At 43.9% G+C, this 15,222-nt stretch overlaps 1 protein-coding gene across 3 annotated transcripts; it reads right to left on the bottom strand.

Annotated features, from left to right (window-relative positions):
• Positions 1 to 4,513: 4,513 nt before the first annotated feature.
• Positions 4,514 to 13,901, bottom strand: sh3bp2 (SH3-domain binding protein 2). 3 transcript variants are annotated; one of them, XM_070924443.1, is made up of 13 exons: positions 13,595 to 13,901; positions 12,548 to 12,687; positions 12,334 to 12,436; positions 11,618 to 11,735; positions 11,435 to 11,502; positions 9,991 to 10,076; positions 9,796 to 9,873; positions 8,241 to 8,982; positions 8,012 to 8,135; positions 7,780 to 7,835; positions 7,278 to 7,353; positions 6,546 to 6,605; positions 4,514 to 6,447 (listed from the first exon to the last, which is right to left on the bottom strand). In XM_070924443.1, the coding sequence occupies exons 1-13, from the start codon at positions 13,696 to 13,698 to the stop codon at positions 6,310 to 6,312; spliced, it is 1,893 nt and encodes a 630-aa protein (XP_070780544.1). In that variant the 5' UTR covers positions 13,699 to 13,901; the 3' UTR covers positions 4,514 to 6,309. The 3 variants fall into 3 exon arrangements, with proteins under 3 accessions (XP_070780544.1, XP_070780545.1, XP_070780543.1); XM_070924444.1 differs by having other exon boundaries at positions 8,012 to 8,132; XM_070924442.1 differs by lacking the exon at positions 13,595 to 13,901 and having other exon boundaries at positions 9,796 to 10,076.
• Between the last annotated feature and the right edge of the window lie 1,321 nt (positions 13,902 to 15,222).

The raw sequence follows: 15,222 nt of genomic DNA, 5'->3' as shown, positions 1-15,222 counted from the left end.
TTTTGAGATGCGTTATGTATTTTATCCAAGTCACAGTTACCTGAAGCTGAATCATTCAATATGTCAGAATTATAGAGGCTCAAATGTGTTATCATGTTGGCCGCTAAAGACTTAAAGTACCCACCGCCTCGCAAGCACCATATGTTTAGTTTTGGTTTTTATTGCCGATCATTTTGTAAGAGCAGATGTCTCCTTTTTTTTTTTCAAAGGGCAAATGCCAAATCTTGGAACTAAACTCAGCTCGTACATTTTCTCCCCCCTTGTCTGTCTGATGCTATTTCTCCCCATTTTGATCACCAGGCCTTTGGATTTTCCAGAGAGCTGCGTGCTGCCAGGTTTCATAGGCTCTCGGAGTTCTTATCAGAGGATTGAACCTCGTCTTCAGTGATGGCTGATGGCTGCTGATACACCCCAAGGCTCATTCTGTCCCAGATTTTTACATTCCCTGAAAAAAAGCACACACACACACACACACACACACACACACACACACACACACACACACACACAAACCACTGTACAATTCTGTATGATGAAGTGTCTCCGTCTCTCTCTCTCTCTCTCTCTCTGACTGTCGTAATCTCTTTCTTGCAGTCACCTCTAAACACACACTAACACACACAGACACACACAGACACACACACACACATTGCTTATGAAATACAACTGGGGAAAAAAACATTATTTGCCGGCTCACCAGCAGGGTCCTGAACAGTGAAGATGACTTCCATCAGCGTATTTCACTTGATAATCAGCTGTACAACTGGTGTGAAAGAATTAGAGGAGCAATAAGTCGAGTTTTTATTTTCCCAGGGCAGCTGTTGGTCAGTACCAATCAGTAAAAGATTCTTTTTCACATTATTATTAACCAGGATTTAGTGAAATCAACAAACATTTCATCCTTAATGGGGGTTTAACATCATTAGCAGTTGGTTTGTGTGTGTGTGTTGCTGCAGGTAACCATGAGGTAGTGGAATCCAATACAGCAATACCAGTTTGAGTAATAAACCCATGAGTTTGAAGGCTTATCTTATCTGACACCAAAACACTGCATAGTGGTTTATAATCCTATGAAACAGGATTTTACAGCTCTCGTAGTTATAACAGTGAGAATCATTTTGTACCTCCGTTGTGGTGATGGTGGCTGGTCAAACAGTCAAATTACAGTTGACAAAGTAATCTGCCAGGAATGTGTGTTTGCCCATGTCTGACTGGCCATCGGAGTGCGTTGATGGATGATGCTGCATTGCGCGGCAGCAAAACACAGCGGAGTCAATAATACAAATGCCTTGCGTTGGAATGCACATTTTATAAAAGTTTGTACGTAGCCAGGCTGGCTATTTCCTCCCCATCTCCCAGTCTTTATGCTAAGCTAAGCTCACCTGCTGGCTCTGGCTTGATGTTTAGTGCACAAAGATGAGAGTGGTCAGAAAGCAAATAAGCACATTTCACAAAATGTCAAACTATTCCTTTAATATACATATAATTAATCAATTTCAGAACTTGCAACCAAGATCTTGTGACTTGAAGTCATGTGACTGGAAATTAATTGTAAATAACATAATATGAATATACTACTGAGCGTTCACTACACCCACGTTTTTAAATGCGTGGTTTGGGAGTTAAAACTCTCCAGAGAGCCTCCTGTCTTGTAGGTTGAAGAATGAAAATGTATATAATTGAAGCTTGTTAAGATGAGTCATGGTTGTTCCCTCTGAAAAGAATGAAAAGGTGTTTTAATGTTTATCTGTATAGGGGCAATACAGGAGCAAGAGTTATTGAGTTTTACAGTCCACAAACTCATGAGCCCACTTTGAACAAATGATTTGTTTGGCTCACTTAACTCACATTTTTAAACCAATGTCTTGCAGTGCAGCGACTCCATGTTTACAGGTGCTGAGAGATATGAAGGGACATCTCTATTACACACACAGGTTTAGATTTATTTTGCACCAAGACCAACGAAAATGGAGTGTGGAAAGAGAAAAATACTTTCAAATAAACCACCATGTGACTAACCCGTCTGCGGTGGCTGCAAGCTGATTGGCTGCTTCTGGAAAGCTGATGATTTTGTGTGCTGTCAATAATCTCTAATTAAACATGGCAGGTAGATGTCACTGCACATCATCCACCGGCATAAAACCCAAGGTGAACATTGACAGTACCAGATGGCTCTATTTAAGCCACCCCCCAATCAAAAGTTGGTTTTCCATATAAGATCCAGTTGGCTATGTAGAAGCAAATCTATCAAAAACAACTGAGATTCAGAACAAAAAATGGGAGAAAAACAAAGGGACTCAGCTACAGGTGGCTTTATAAAACCAGGTTTAGTTTTTCCTTTTCATCCCGTCATGGAAAAATGTGTGTATGTTAAAATCCAGCAGAGAAGCGTCATTCACGAGGCGGAGAACTGCACACAGCCTACAGATATCGACTCTTCCCGCAAACGGCTTTATCCTCGTCTCACCAGGAAGCTGCGGGGACTCTCACCGCTGGCTGAAAGCAGATATGTAATCATGCCCAGATCTGGGGCAGGTTTCTGAAGATGTTTGTAGCCAAAGGGGGAGCTTCTTTATCTCTCTGTGAAGGAGAGCTGTGAGCACGCTCTCTTTAGGATCTTTCTTTTCTCTGCTTAGCCCTCAGAGAAGGGAGAGGAGGTTCTGCTGCGATTTCATGCCGCACCAGAATGATTCCAAAATGAGCTGTAACTTTGTGTGAAACGACTGAAACCACAACACTGAAATGCATTAAAGTAATATATTTCACCTGAAACAGTGAGAAAGCAACCGCAAACTTGTCATCCCTCCTTCCATGTGGACTAAAACCAGAAGGAAGGTGTGTCTGGTTCGACCTTCCACACTGTGAAATTCTAAAAAGTTTCCCATTTTACCTTGAAACTAAATGACTGGAATAAAGCAGAAACAGTGAGGATTTCCGTGAAGATGAATCCATGGACGGGTGGATCAAAATTCCGTTTCCTAATCCGGTCAGTGATCGGTTTGGAAACATGCTGCGATCTCTGCGTGCTCTCTTTGGACCACGAGTGCTGTTCAGCACCACAGACAGCGACACTCAAAGCCGATTACACTCATCTGGAAATCTTCTTGCTGTTGGCACATGTGCAACACAGAGCATTTACCTCACTGGGACGTCCTAGTTCTTAAAGAAGCATTTGCGGTACAAACCTCCCTTGAACAGTGGTCCAAAAGCTCCAGAGGAACTGACGTTGTTCACAGGACGCTGAGAGCATTAGGGGTTGACATGCGATGGTATTCAGTCTCACAAACAGTTCAGCCCTGTGGCCTCAACAGCCCTAACTGATACCTGCTTTCACTGTAGGGTTGCACCTTCTTCTTGCCTCATACCAATTCCGACACCTCACCTCAGATGTATCTGCTGATTAATTTCTGGGAAGCTTGCTGTCGTTGTTTTTGGTCCTACGTCCCGGTACTCAAACTAATAGAATAAAGAAAATAGCCACTTTAAGATCTGGGAAAGGTTTGCAAATACGAAAACCCTCATGGATTAAAAATTCACAATACAAAGAGCTCAAATTGACATTTGTTGCAGTTTACGGCGTCCTGTCAGTAGCTTTACAGACATCTCTTTTATAATGGATGTTTATAGGGAACATTATTATTTTAAATTGCAGTACTGTGGTTGGCAAATTGGCAGCAAAGGGCTCACTTGTAGCCCCTTTTTGGACTGTCTTTTCCACTGCGTGGGAGACAGCGCCGGATGCTTCCCATAGAAGAAGCAGACGTGCATTTGCCAAACCAGCCAGTTAGTTCTTTATCCTTTAAGCCTTTTCTCTTTTTAAACCAAAACATACGGTTTGAAAACACTTCAGATGAGGCATAAATGTGACGTTTTTTTCTTTGGTTGCTTTCGAGTTGGGAAAGGGCTCATTGCTACTCCTTGTGGCCAATTGAGGGGAAAAAAAACAACCACTACAACTGTGGTTCTCACCAAACTGTATCTGCAGTGGTTGCTTTCTGCTCTTCGGCCACTGGGAAGAGTGATGAGCCCATTATGGCTGTAACACGCTGTTGCAAGCGGAGACTGAAAACTTAAAGCTGCAGTGAGGAAGATTATTTCATTTTAATTTTGCCCATTGCATGTCACTAACAATATTTAATTGAAGGATTCCTTTAAAAAAAAAAAAAAAAGAAAAGAAAAAAAGTGTGTCTGTGAGCACCCACCCCTTTGGATTTCATTTTTTTTTTTTTTTTTTTAAACTGGACGCGGTCTGAATCAAACAACCAATCAGGGTCAGCTAGCACGTAACTAGCCAATCACAGCGACTCTGTACAAACAAGGGTCATCTGGGTTTTATGTGTCTTGGTTTTCAGTATTTTCTGACGTTTTAGAGACAAAATGAATAATTGATAATCAAAATAATCATCTATCTATCTAACCCTTTTACATTGGGTGACAGCTGTTAAAGTGCGGTCACGATGCTCAAACCTGAGTTGAGATACAGAGATGAAAAAAGGAGATAGGTAACAGGTGGCTCTGTGTAATCCTTTATACACTCTCAACATATATATCTTTAGAAAATAATATATTTACATTTTTACAGGCACGGTTTTTACAGTACATACAGCATTTACATATAAATATAGAGTGATTTACAGCATTCAAGTCAGTGCTGTACAAACTGTATTTGCAGAATACAACAACAACAACAACAACAACAACAAAAGAAAAAAAAATCAGACTTCTTCATGTTCAGTCTGACCTGTTGCACCAGTTGCGGTCTGGTGGAACGCTCCTTTTAGAATTTCTATTTTACTAAATTAGAAAAAGTAAAACATTTGAGCCTAAATTGGCTCTTGTGCTGCACTTTTTCTAATGTAGTGAAATAACAAAATTAAAAAGGGAGCGACATACAGTGTTGCGAGTCCTTGGGAGTCAGAAATCACCACTCAATACAGTTTTTGGACTCGGCACAGTACACGTGAGGGGTGTTAGAGGGTCAAAGTCTGGACAAGAGGCTGAAGGTTTGTGAAATATATAATATACAGGTGCTGCCCCCTCATTCGTGGACTTTGCCGCTTGAGGTTCAGCGTATCTGCGTCTGTTTGGGATGACACGACTTTAGTGTCATTCGGTCCTGAAACTGGCCAGATTTGAATGGTCACGGGGCACATGGTGAGTAAGTGTTCCATGTCTGAAAAACGTCAACGCGCAGGTCAGTATGGCTTCTCACAATTCACCACTGTCTCACACCAGTCCAGGCGTTGGCACCCACGAGTTAGTTTTTAGGACTGACAACATTCTACAGACACGAAAAAGTTGACTATGAACTATACGCAGTTCCGGCCGAACCCCCAGAGACGGTTATCTATTAATCACAAACCTGTTCATCTTGATCAGACTTGGAACAATAGCACATATCTGACATTGCAAAGAGAAATATTAAATCTATCCTTTTGTGATTTGGAGAAATCCTTTACCGAGTATGAACCTTTCAAAATAATAGTCTGTCTGACATACAGCAGGCTGACGTGCTTCTACAGCAGTTTGTTTCTTGCCGTCATCTGAATGGAACTGTAATGCTGTAAGGTTGATGAGACTTAATTGTCCTTTATGTGAACCCCCCCCCCCCCGGCCATCTGAGCTTGCAGTCTTATTTCGGTACTTGGAATGCATCACACAACAAGGGACTACTTCTGCATCAGGACGGACCCAAAGGAAAACACACCCTGGATCCCACATGAACCTGGATCTAAAGCTGGACCTTTTTTTTTTTTTCGCTGTCATTTGGTGGCACAGTCCCTCCTAGCACGAAAAACATCTGGCTTCGTCACTTTGGCACTTATCGGTTCACGCGGATTCTCCATTTTGCATAAAGCAGCAGGAATGTGTCAAAAACAGAGCAGGTGTCTGCTTAATTAGAGAGTTTGCTAGATTCCCTAAGGTTCATCTTTGTCATGAACTAAAACCTCCTTCTAAATTTACAGTAACTGATGTTTTCAGTGCACAAAAGAGGATGAGGACGCTGTATTGAGATAAGAGTCTAGTCTTAAATAATGTTCCATTGACTCTTGATCGCTAATGGTTTCTTTTCAATACCTGGTGTGCAAGCAGCCCCGGATTTTAGAGGAGTTACAGCCCCTGGTGTTTAACATGAAGGTTTATGGTGCAATTCTGGTGCAGCAGCAGGCGAAAATGATCTGCTTTCTTTTCCACTGAACAGTGAGAGGTACGACCTGTTGACCGAGATGGATTTCAGCTGCAGAGGCGCCCCTACTCTCCGTTCTTCTTTGGTTTCAGCGGCATTTTTTGGCAAGTTGGCTGCGTTGATCAGGTGCTCAGGGTCTTCGTGTAGGGCTTCTGCAGGCACAGCGAGCCGTGGTGGGGGAGAGGATGGGTGAAGTAGTGTTCGATCAGAACGGGCAGATTGGGGAAGGTCACTTCGCTGTCCAGAAAAATCCGGTCCTCCTGTCGAAAAAAAAACAACACACAGTTATTACTGTGAATGTTACATTTTCATTACGCCCAATTTACTTCATATGCAGTCAAAGCATGACATTTCTTACCTCTGCAAACAGTCGGTAGTTTCTGGCTTTACTTATGCCAACATCCCACACCACCAGCACCTGGACAACACACCGACATTGCTTCATTAGGACTCGTCGGGATCAGGCGATGTTGATGACTTTCACATCAGTATCACAGAGGCCATCAGAACAAGAGATAGGACTGTTACCTGCTTCTGCCTACCTGCGCTGACCTTTTGTGAGTATTTACTATTAAAGTATAGGACATTATTGGGTAATTCATTCTAAAAAAGGTATTTTAGGTTTGTTTTCAGAAAGCGGCATCATTCAAAAAAAAACCCTAATGTGGACGTCAAAGAGCTGGGAGCACGAGACAAGGCATTGACAAGGATTTTAGTTTTTTATAACACTGCTTGAACTGTTAGTTTGTCTCTCCATAAGGCTGCATTATAGCTGAGCGATATTCTCATTTGAGCTACTATAAAGTTATTGTATAATGCTATGTTCACTGTCTGAGTTTAGCCTGCTGCCATTTGCTAAACACAGGGAGCAGTTGAGGCTGATGGGAATTGTAGTTTGGCAGGTGTTTGGTCATGAATTGGGTACTACACACTAGCATGGCTATAGATTTAACTGACTGACTGAGCTAAATGTAACTTCTGTTCTGTTGATTATACGATTACAAGAGAACTCTGTAGAGACACTAGTTTCAGCAGAGGAGGGCAGGAAACTTTTTAACTATCATTTTTAAGCGGCTTTTTCATTTTGTACCTTTGCCGTTTTGGTTCCTGAGTTTCGGATGCCGTACAGTCCGTCCTGTGGAGGGCCGGGGCTCTCTCTGAACAACCTGCAGGTACAAACATCATCACGGGTTATCAACAGAGACACATGAACACATGTCACCACCGTTAAGCTAAATGCTGTGTCTCTTATTTCAAACTACTTGGTGCGAACTGTAGCAAACTACTGCAGCAAATAAGAGAGACTGAACAAGAACACATGTGGCAGATGTATTACGTGTCCTATTTACATTTAAACTGGTGTGAATGGAGCACATGAGAGAAACGACTTAAGAAATTAAAGGAAACAAAATGTCAAAACAAATTGTCAAACAAATAATGGCATGAAATAAAGCAGAGAGAGAAAGCGGTTTTCTTTTTTGGCCACAAGAGGGCAGAAATACTCTGCAAAGCAACACAGCTGAGACCTGCGGAGGCAATACGTGTGTGTGTGTGTGTGTGTGTGTGTGTGTGTGTGTGTGTGTGTGTCATACTTTTCTACGAAGCTGGTTTCCGTTGTGTCAATGAACACGGAGTCTGGCAGCTGCACCTGCAAGATAAAAAAAGAAACACACACACACACACACACACACCACATGTTTATTGGAGCGCTGAGATTGGCTCAAATAAGGCTCATTAAGAATTTGGGGATTGGGTAATGCACTTGGAATTAATAGTAGAAAACAACAACAACATCATCATCATACACAAAAATCTGAATCTTACATTCTCATAGTCATCGTCGGACTCGTCTCCTCCGCTGTGTTTGGCCGGGTCTCGTTTCCTCCTGAACTCTGAGGGCGTCTCGCCTCCCAGTGAACGGAAGCTTTGGCCTTCTGGAGATGCTCTTCTGGGGGGAAAACACGACTTAGTGTGGCGGCTTCAACCAGACTGACTTTTTGTGCTTCTAAGTATTCTGCGTTGAATGTTTTGTGTGTTTCTGAGTCCAACTTACTGAAGCGGTGTTCCTGGCTGCTTGGACTTGCCTGCAGGCAGTGGGGGTTTGACTGTAGGTGGTGGGGGTTTGGGTGTCCCTGGCTTATTGTGGAGTCCGGTTTTAAGCAGAGGCGAGAGCGGAGGGTGGCCAGGCAGCGGTGGGTGACTGGAGGACGGGGAGTCTGACATCACAGGTCTGAGGGTGGACCCTCCAGTATTTGTGGAATGAGGAGGCGGTAGGCTCGGCTTGCTGCGGTGGTTGCTCATCACCCCGTGGTGGTTGTTGCCCAGCGACTGGCTCCCTCCAGCACCGAGGGGGCAGTAGGCGGGACCCTTTAGGACCATCCTGGTCTCCAATTGGTCGCAAATGGGCAGAGTGGCGGGGGATAGGATGGACAAGGCTGGCGGAGGCCTCCAGTCTCTCTTGTCGTTCCCGGGCCCCCCCACAGATTGCACCCGGCTCTGAAGAGTTCTCTTTGCGTTGGGGGGAGGAGGAGGCGGGGCGGCGGGAGAGAAGGACTTGTGCAGGTGGGGAGCAAAGGGGAGTGGAGGAGGCGGGCCTTTGTTGGGGTCTTTTAGTATGGAGGGAGGGGGGACAGAGGGCGGGGGCTTTTTGGGGAGCGGGCTGGTTGGGATTCTGTGTGGCGATGGGATGGGAGGAGGTGGTCCTTTGTGAAAACCCAAATTGGAGTCTTGACGGAGCTGGAAGGCTGCCGGTACTGGGGGAGGAGGGTAGGAGGGAGGCGGCCCCGTGGGTCGACCTGAAGAGGTAAAAAAAAGAAAAAGAAGAATGAAATCAGACTCGCTTCTTGTTTTGGTCAAAGTTTCTTGTGTTAATTTGTGTTTTCCTCCATGTTTACTGCACGTTGTGCTTGTAAAAATGTGAATATTACAAACAACAGGACACATAACTGCAAGTTTATGCAACTGAATACAAATAAGTTTCCAGTTTGGACCCATTATCACTGAAAAACGTTCAGATCGGTGTCAACAGTTTTCCCAGAAGTGGCTTTGCTTCCTGTTTCACAGTGTGTGAGGTCCTCAGAATACAGAATACACTATGACTGATATCAACTAGTGCGCCAGAGTCCCAAAAGTAGAAAGACTAAAAACATGAATGTTAAAACCACAAGGTTTTTGCATTCACACAGTATTCACATTTTCTAATATTCAAATAAACCCCAATCAATTCTTGGAGTTGTTTGTAAAAAAAATTAATCAAAAAGTTCTATTAAAATATCAAAAACATGTAGTGTGTGTGTGTGTGTGTGTGTGTGTGTGTTTGTGCACTTCTAGTTGCCCGAAACGACCTTTTGCCCCGCCTTTATTATCTCTGGCTTCCTTCAACTAAGTGATTTTCCTCTATCTGACGCTTTCTCCTCAGCTCGTATTTCAGTTCATTCGCAATGACAGACAAAGACATCTCTGGATGTGACCTTTGACCTCAATACTATCAGTTTTGATGTCAGCGATGTAACAGTTGAAGTTTATTGTGCTGTTACTGTCACTGTAACACTACTGTATACAAGTCAGCTAAAATGGTGTGTGTGTGTGTGTGTGGTGGGTGGCGTCACCTGTAGATGTCGGGGAACAGTCACTGTCTGGCTTCAGGTAGTCCTCCTCATCGTCGTCATCGTCATCCTCACCATAATCTACACACACACACACACACACACAGAGAGAGAGAGAGAGAAGGCAGTTTAATAACACACAAGTATAACGCCTGTGTGTGTGTGTGTGTGTGTGTGTGTTCATCAAGGCGGTCTTACCATCTTCTGCGTTATCCACGGGGTGTTTAATATCCATGGGCTTCTCAATCGTGCCGTAGAAACTGTCGGCATCTGAATCGGAGTCACTGCGGCGGCAAAGAAAACGTCGTCATGAAAAGACAGCCCCCTCTGAAACCCGGGCATTGATTTTTATAAATGTAGGTTTTTTTTCCCCCTCCTTTGTAAACTTACTGTTTTTAACAAGCCTCTGATCGAGAAAATAATTTGTTTTTGGGTTTTTTCCCCCCACATTTTTTGGGTTTCTGGAGGGATTTTGTGAAAATGATTCAGCGATATCAAAATATGCATCTTAAAATAACTGTTACCGACGTGAAACTGTTTGATACGGCACAACAAACGGCACAGGAACGTGACTTGTCGGAATTGTAACCGTAATCCAAATCCTCCTGCGTGTTTACGGTCAGCGCCGCGTAAACAAACCAACTGGCCAACAGGCTGCGAGGCTCGGGTAGAGATGCTCATTTTCAACAGCCATCTAAACGGCTTAGCAGGAGTATGGTCTTAATAAGGGCAACAACTGGAATATCTTTTGCATGTGAACACAGTCAGTTGGGTGGGATGGGGCCTTTTGTGTGAATAAGCGAAGCCCAGTGTTGCATTCTTGAAACAACAACATTGAAACATAACCCTCCAAATACCATATTTATTATATTATATATATAATATATAGTATTTTTATGTTTATAGCAACCATAGAGACTCTCTCTGCCACTGCCAAATTTGTATTTTTGCCAAAAGACTTGCGCTGAACTGAATAAAATGATTTCAGATGAGAACAGGGAAAGAAACATGACCTTGTTAGCACATAAGTGAATACATTTCCAGCGAGATCAGGCTCCCCGAGCAGCGCAGACACTCACTATAATGAAAAAGCTATTAAATGAGCTGCTAATGTCCCCAGTCCCTATAATGGTATGTGTTCTGAAAAAAAAAAAAAAAAAAAAATCCAGGCTGGTAGCGTCGTAATCAAAAAAAACAAGAGGCCATTTTAATTGCCTACATAAATTATAAATTAGCCTGCAGAATTAGTTTTCTGATGCTATTAGTCTGCTGGGGGGGAAAAAAAAGAACTCGCACCGCGCTGTTGCAAACCTGCAATAATTAGTTTGCAAAGTTGAAAACGTTGAGAGGTGACCGAGGTCACGGCTGTCTGTGAGAGGGGAGAAGTGTGTGCTGTTGAGTCCAACAGTAGAAGGTTGCGGAGCTTTTTGGGACGTCTAGTATGTAAAGCATTACATACGCATTTTTCTTTTCAGTTAATCTGGGTTTTGTGTATACAGTTCTGTATATATATCTTCACGTTTTTTTTTTATAGTATCAACACAACTATAATTTATATATTACAGATATTTTGTATCACAAATGATATGAGACTTGGAGTCTACACTGTGTTGTAAAATATGACGTGATTTGCTGAAGTTACCTTGGAATGTGGCACTCTTTTCTGTCGTTATAGTGGTCTATCTCCCTCCGCAGGTATCGCATCCATTTCTGTAAAAGCAAAAAACGATTATGTATGCAACAGAGTGTGTGTGTATATACACAGTCTGTATATATATATATATATATATATATATAGAGAGTGCATGTGTGTGGCTGCTCTCACCCTCCTCTCGTCTTCGCTAGCTGCAGAGAAAAACCACGTCCGGTGTTTCTTACTGAAGTGGACGATCTTAAAAGGAAACACGTTACTGGACGTCGTCTCCTCCGCGGCTCTCATCACTCTGTCGGAAAAAGGGAAATATACTAATTTCAACTCTGCTCGACGGCCTCTACCGGCGACTTTCTGTCCCGTGTGGAGCTACTGTCACCTGTAGTTGACATGATTACATCCATAGTGTAGTGATAGGCTGACTGAATAGTTCATATGCCACCATTACAAACATAGTGGCACTTTGCCATTCGCTATGTTGGTCTGAGGAGGCTCTGCTGCTGAGTTCAATTGTTTAACGGGTTCTTTTTTAAGCCAGAATGAGTCTTGGAAGCCAGAAATCTCATCACTGAGTCATTGGTTCTTATCCTTGGGTGTGTCCTCGGGCGTGTCCTCAGGTGTGTGAGTGGGTGTGAATGGGAGGCACACTGTGTCGCGCTTAAGATAATAGCGCTGTATAAATGCAGCACTTTGAGTCTTCGGGTTTGTGAGACGAGCGTGCTAATGTACTCTTGAGTCAAGTCAATTTAATGTATGTACAGTCACAAACATAAAAACAACTAAAAAAAGGAACATTTGATTGTTCTACGGGTAGCTGGCAAACTGTGACTCTGGACGTCTGCTAAAAACATTACTGATTGACTCTCAGCAGATGAAGAGGTTTCACTGACCTGTTGTAGCCGTTGAGAGAGAACGCCCCCTGTGGTGTAGGAGAGGTACTGCTCTTAAAGTAGTACACACAGCCCTTGTGGATGATGGTGTACCTCAGAGGCCCTGTGAGACAGTTAATGAAACTTAACGTGGACACAAATGCGGCCGAGTGCAAACACTTGGCTTCGACTTCTTCTGTCCTCCCACACTTCACCTTTTTCAGCATGAACTCACATTTCATGAGGCTGAACTGGCTGCCCCCCTTCTTGTGGAGGTATCCCGCTGTGGACACCCCTCCCGGCATGGTGAGGAGGTTCTGAGCCCCGATGGCTCGCATCGGCACCGGCCAGCACACCTCGAGAGACGACATGGTCCTGCCAGAGAGGAGAGGAGAGGAGCGGGTGTCGTTATCATTGCATCACTGTGTGACAGATCTGCCGGTGAAGGCCGTCAGGAGTCGCACGAGATCATGGAAATATGGGACTGAGTCCCAGCAGAAACAAAGAAACAAAAAAAAAAACCCTGCTCTTGGTTGTACCTTAAGGATAAAAGAAGACAACTGAGATATTTCAAGATCCACAAAGGATTTAAACCCACAACCTTTCTGTCACCAAACCTGCATCCTAACCAGCTTTAAGCTTTCAGGGCTTTCCCAGCTACATCAGCTCTCACACGGAGCACTAAAAAAGCCTTCAGAGAGGCTGGTTCCTTATAGTGATAGTAGTAGTAGTAGGAGGAGGTCTCATTTTAGACTGTCACACATGGAAGTTACTGCGATTGAAACTTGGTGAAATCTTTAGTTGTCTCAGTTTCAGTTGACTGTGAGAAACACACACACACACACACACACACACCGACGGCTGAAACACAAACACAACCTGTGCCAAAATCCTGCTGCCAGCCACAGCTGCTACGACCGTGCCCACACAATCTCTCTCTCTCTCAAAAAACACAAAAACACACACACACACACACACACACACACACACACACACACACACACACACACACACACACACCACAGATCTGAACTGACTTGGGTGAAGCAGGAGCTTGTCCATCATCTCTCCCAGCAGTTCTTTCTCATGGGCCTGTGAAATTTCCACTGGCGCGAGAATACAACAACAACAACAGGTGCCATTATTAATGTTGAAAGTTCATGGACCGATGGACAGTTAGTTCATATCCAGAACAACTGTACCCTCTTAAAAAGTGGGATACTACTGAATCCGTTTTCCTTCAGCGCATGACTGAGGTGAGAGCTGCTCAGGCCTTGCCTACCTCCTGTTGAGCCTCTTGTTGATGCTCTGAACGGCAGCGCTCTCCCTCAGCAGGCCGACCGCGGAGGCCAACACCGTGGACGCTAACGGCGGCAACAGGTCCATGGCGGGGATGTGGGACAGGCGGACTGCCGACTGGACTCAAACTTGTCCTTCTCTTTCTGTCCTCTGCGTCTCATCCGGTCCAAACTGAGAGGGATTTGTTTGTCTGCTTTTTCTGCCTCCTCTGATCACACGCTCGTTTCATTTCACTCTGATGCTTTTTCACTTTCTGCTGATCTCTCTCTCTCTCTGGCTGCCTTTGTTGATTTATCTCTCTCTCTCTCTCTGTCTCTCTCTCTCTCTCTCTCCCCGTGCACATAAACACACTCAAACTGAGATAGTGTACTTACGCAAACGCATCCACACACATTTCTGCACGAACAGACGTGTTTGGTTCAGACAGGAAACTCATAATGTCCCGAGTCCTTTTTTCCATGTAATAGGTGTGTGTGTGTGTGTGTGTGTGTGTGTGTGTGTGTGTGCGTGAGAGAGAGAGAGAGCACTTGTCAAAATAAACATCCCAAGTGAAGTTCTTCATCGTCTAATGGGTTTATGTGTAACTTCCAGTCTATCAACAGCATCTACTGACTTCAGAGGGAGGGAGAGGGTGTGTGTGTGTGTGTGTGTGTGTGTGTGTGTGTGTGTGTGTGTGTGTGTGTGTGTGTGTGTGTGTGTGTGTGTGTGTGTTTGAAGCCCAGGAATGAAGAACTCCATATTTACCAGGATTTCTTGCCAGAATCCACTCCCTTTCACTGAGATAAAAACCTAGCAGCACTGGCTGTTTGTCTACTCAGTGTACTGAAGCAAGGCTGCCTCCTGCACACCTGTTTTATGTGTGAACTGACCTTGACATGCAGTGACTGGCAGGCTGCCATTAGATGTGATTGTATTAAAAAGGCCTCATCCCAAAGCCAGTTTTACTGTCGATGGTTAAAGGGTCATTTTTAAACCTGGGCACTATGTTTAGTAACTATTAGTAATTTATCCCCCAAAATGTGGAAACAAAATAGTGCCCAGGTTTATGAACTTTACAGTGCTGGTCTAATGTGACCAGACTCGATACCACACTGCTGCAGTACACCTTTAAACGCAGCTGAATGCCGATCTGTCCATTAGCTTATCATACTCAGAATCACTGACGTTCACAACAGATTTAATGAAATGAATCTGGCCAGTAACCAGGTGACGTCACCGTTCTTACACCCTGCTCAAAAAAAAAAAAAAAAAAAAGGCAACCAAAACACTCTTTTTGAGTTGTACCTGCAGTTAAAGTTGTGTGAAGACTTCAAGAATTAAAAAATGAAAAGAGAGAGAATAAATTAGAGATATGGGAGTCTGGACTGCGGGAGGGAGTGAGAGCTGATAAAAGAAATAAAAAAAAACCCCTGCCCGACACAATAAATCACCAGGGTGGAGCTCTCTGACCGCTGAGTGCCTTGCTGTTTGTGTGTGTGTGTGTGTGTGTGTGTGTGTGTGTGTGTGTGAGGACTTCAAGAGGACCTACAAAGGCTATCATGTGGTTTGTTTCTCAGATTGTCCAGCGTAATGTTTACTGATAACCAGCGGACACAGGCCACAACACACACA

The sequence above is a fragment of the Enoplosus armatus genome, chromosome 18, assembly GCF_043641665.1.
Source record: "Enoplosus armatus isolate fEnoArm2 chromosome 18, fEnoArm2.hap1, whole genome shotgun sequence".
NCBI classification, from domain to species: Eukaryota; Metazoa; Chordata; class Actinopteri; order Centrarchiformes; family Enoplosidae; genus Enoplosus; species Enoplosus armatus.
The sequence above is the reverse complement of the archived record's forward strand: the minus strand, read 5'-3'. Positions and strand labels throughout refer to the sequence as shown.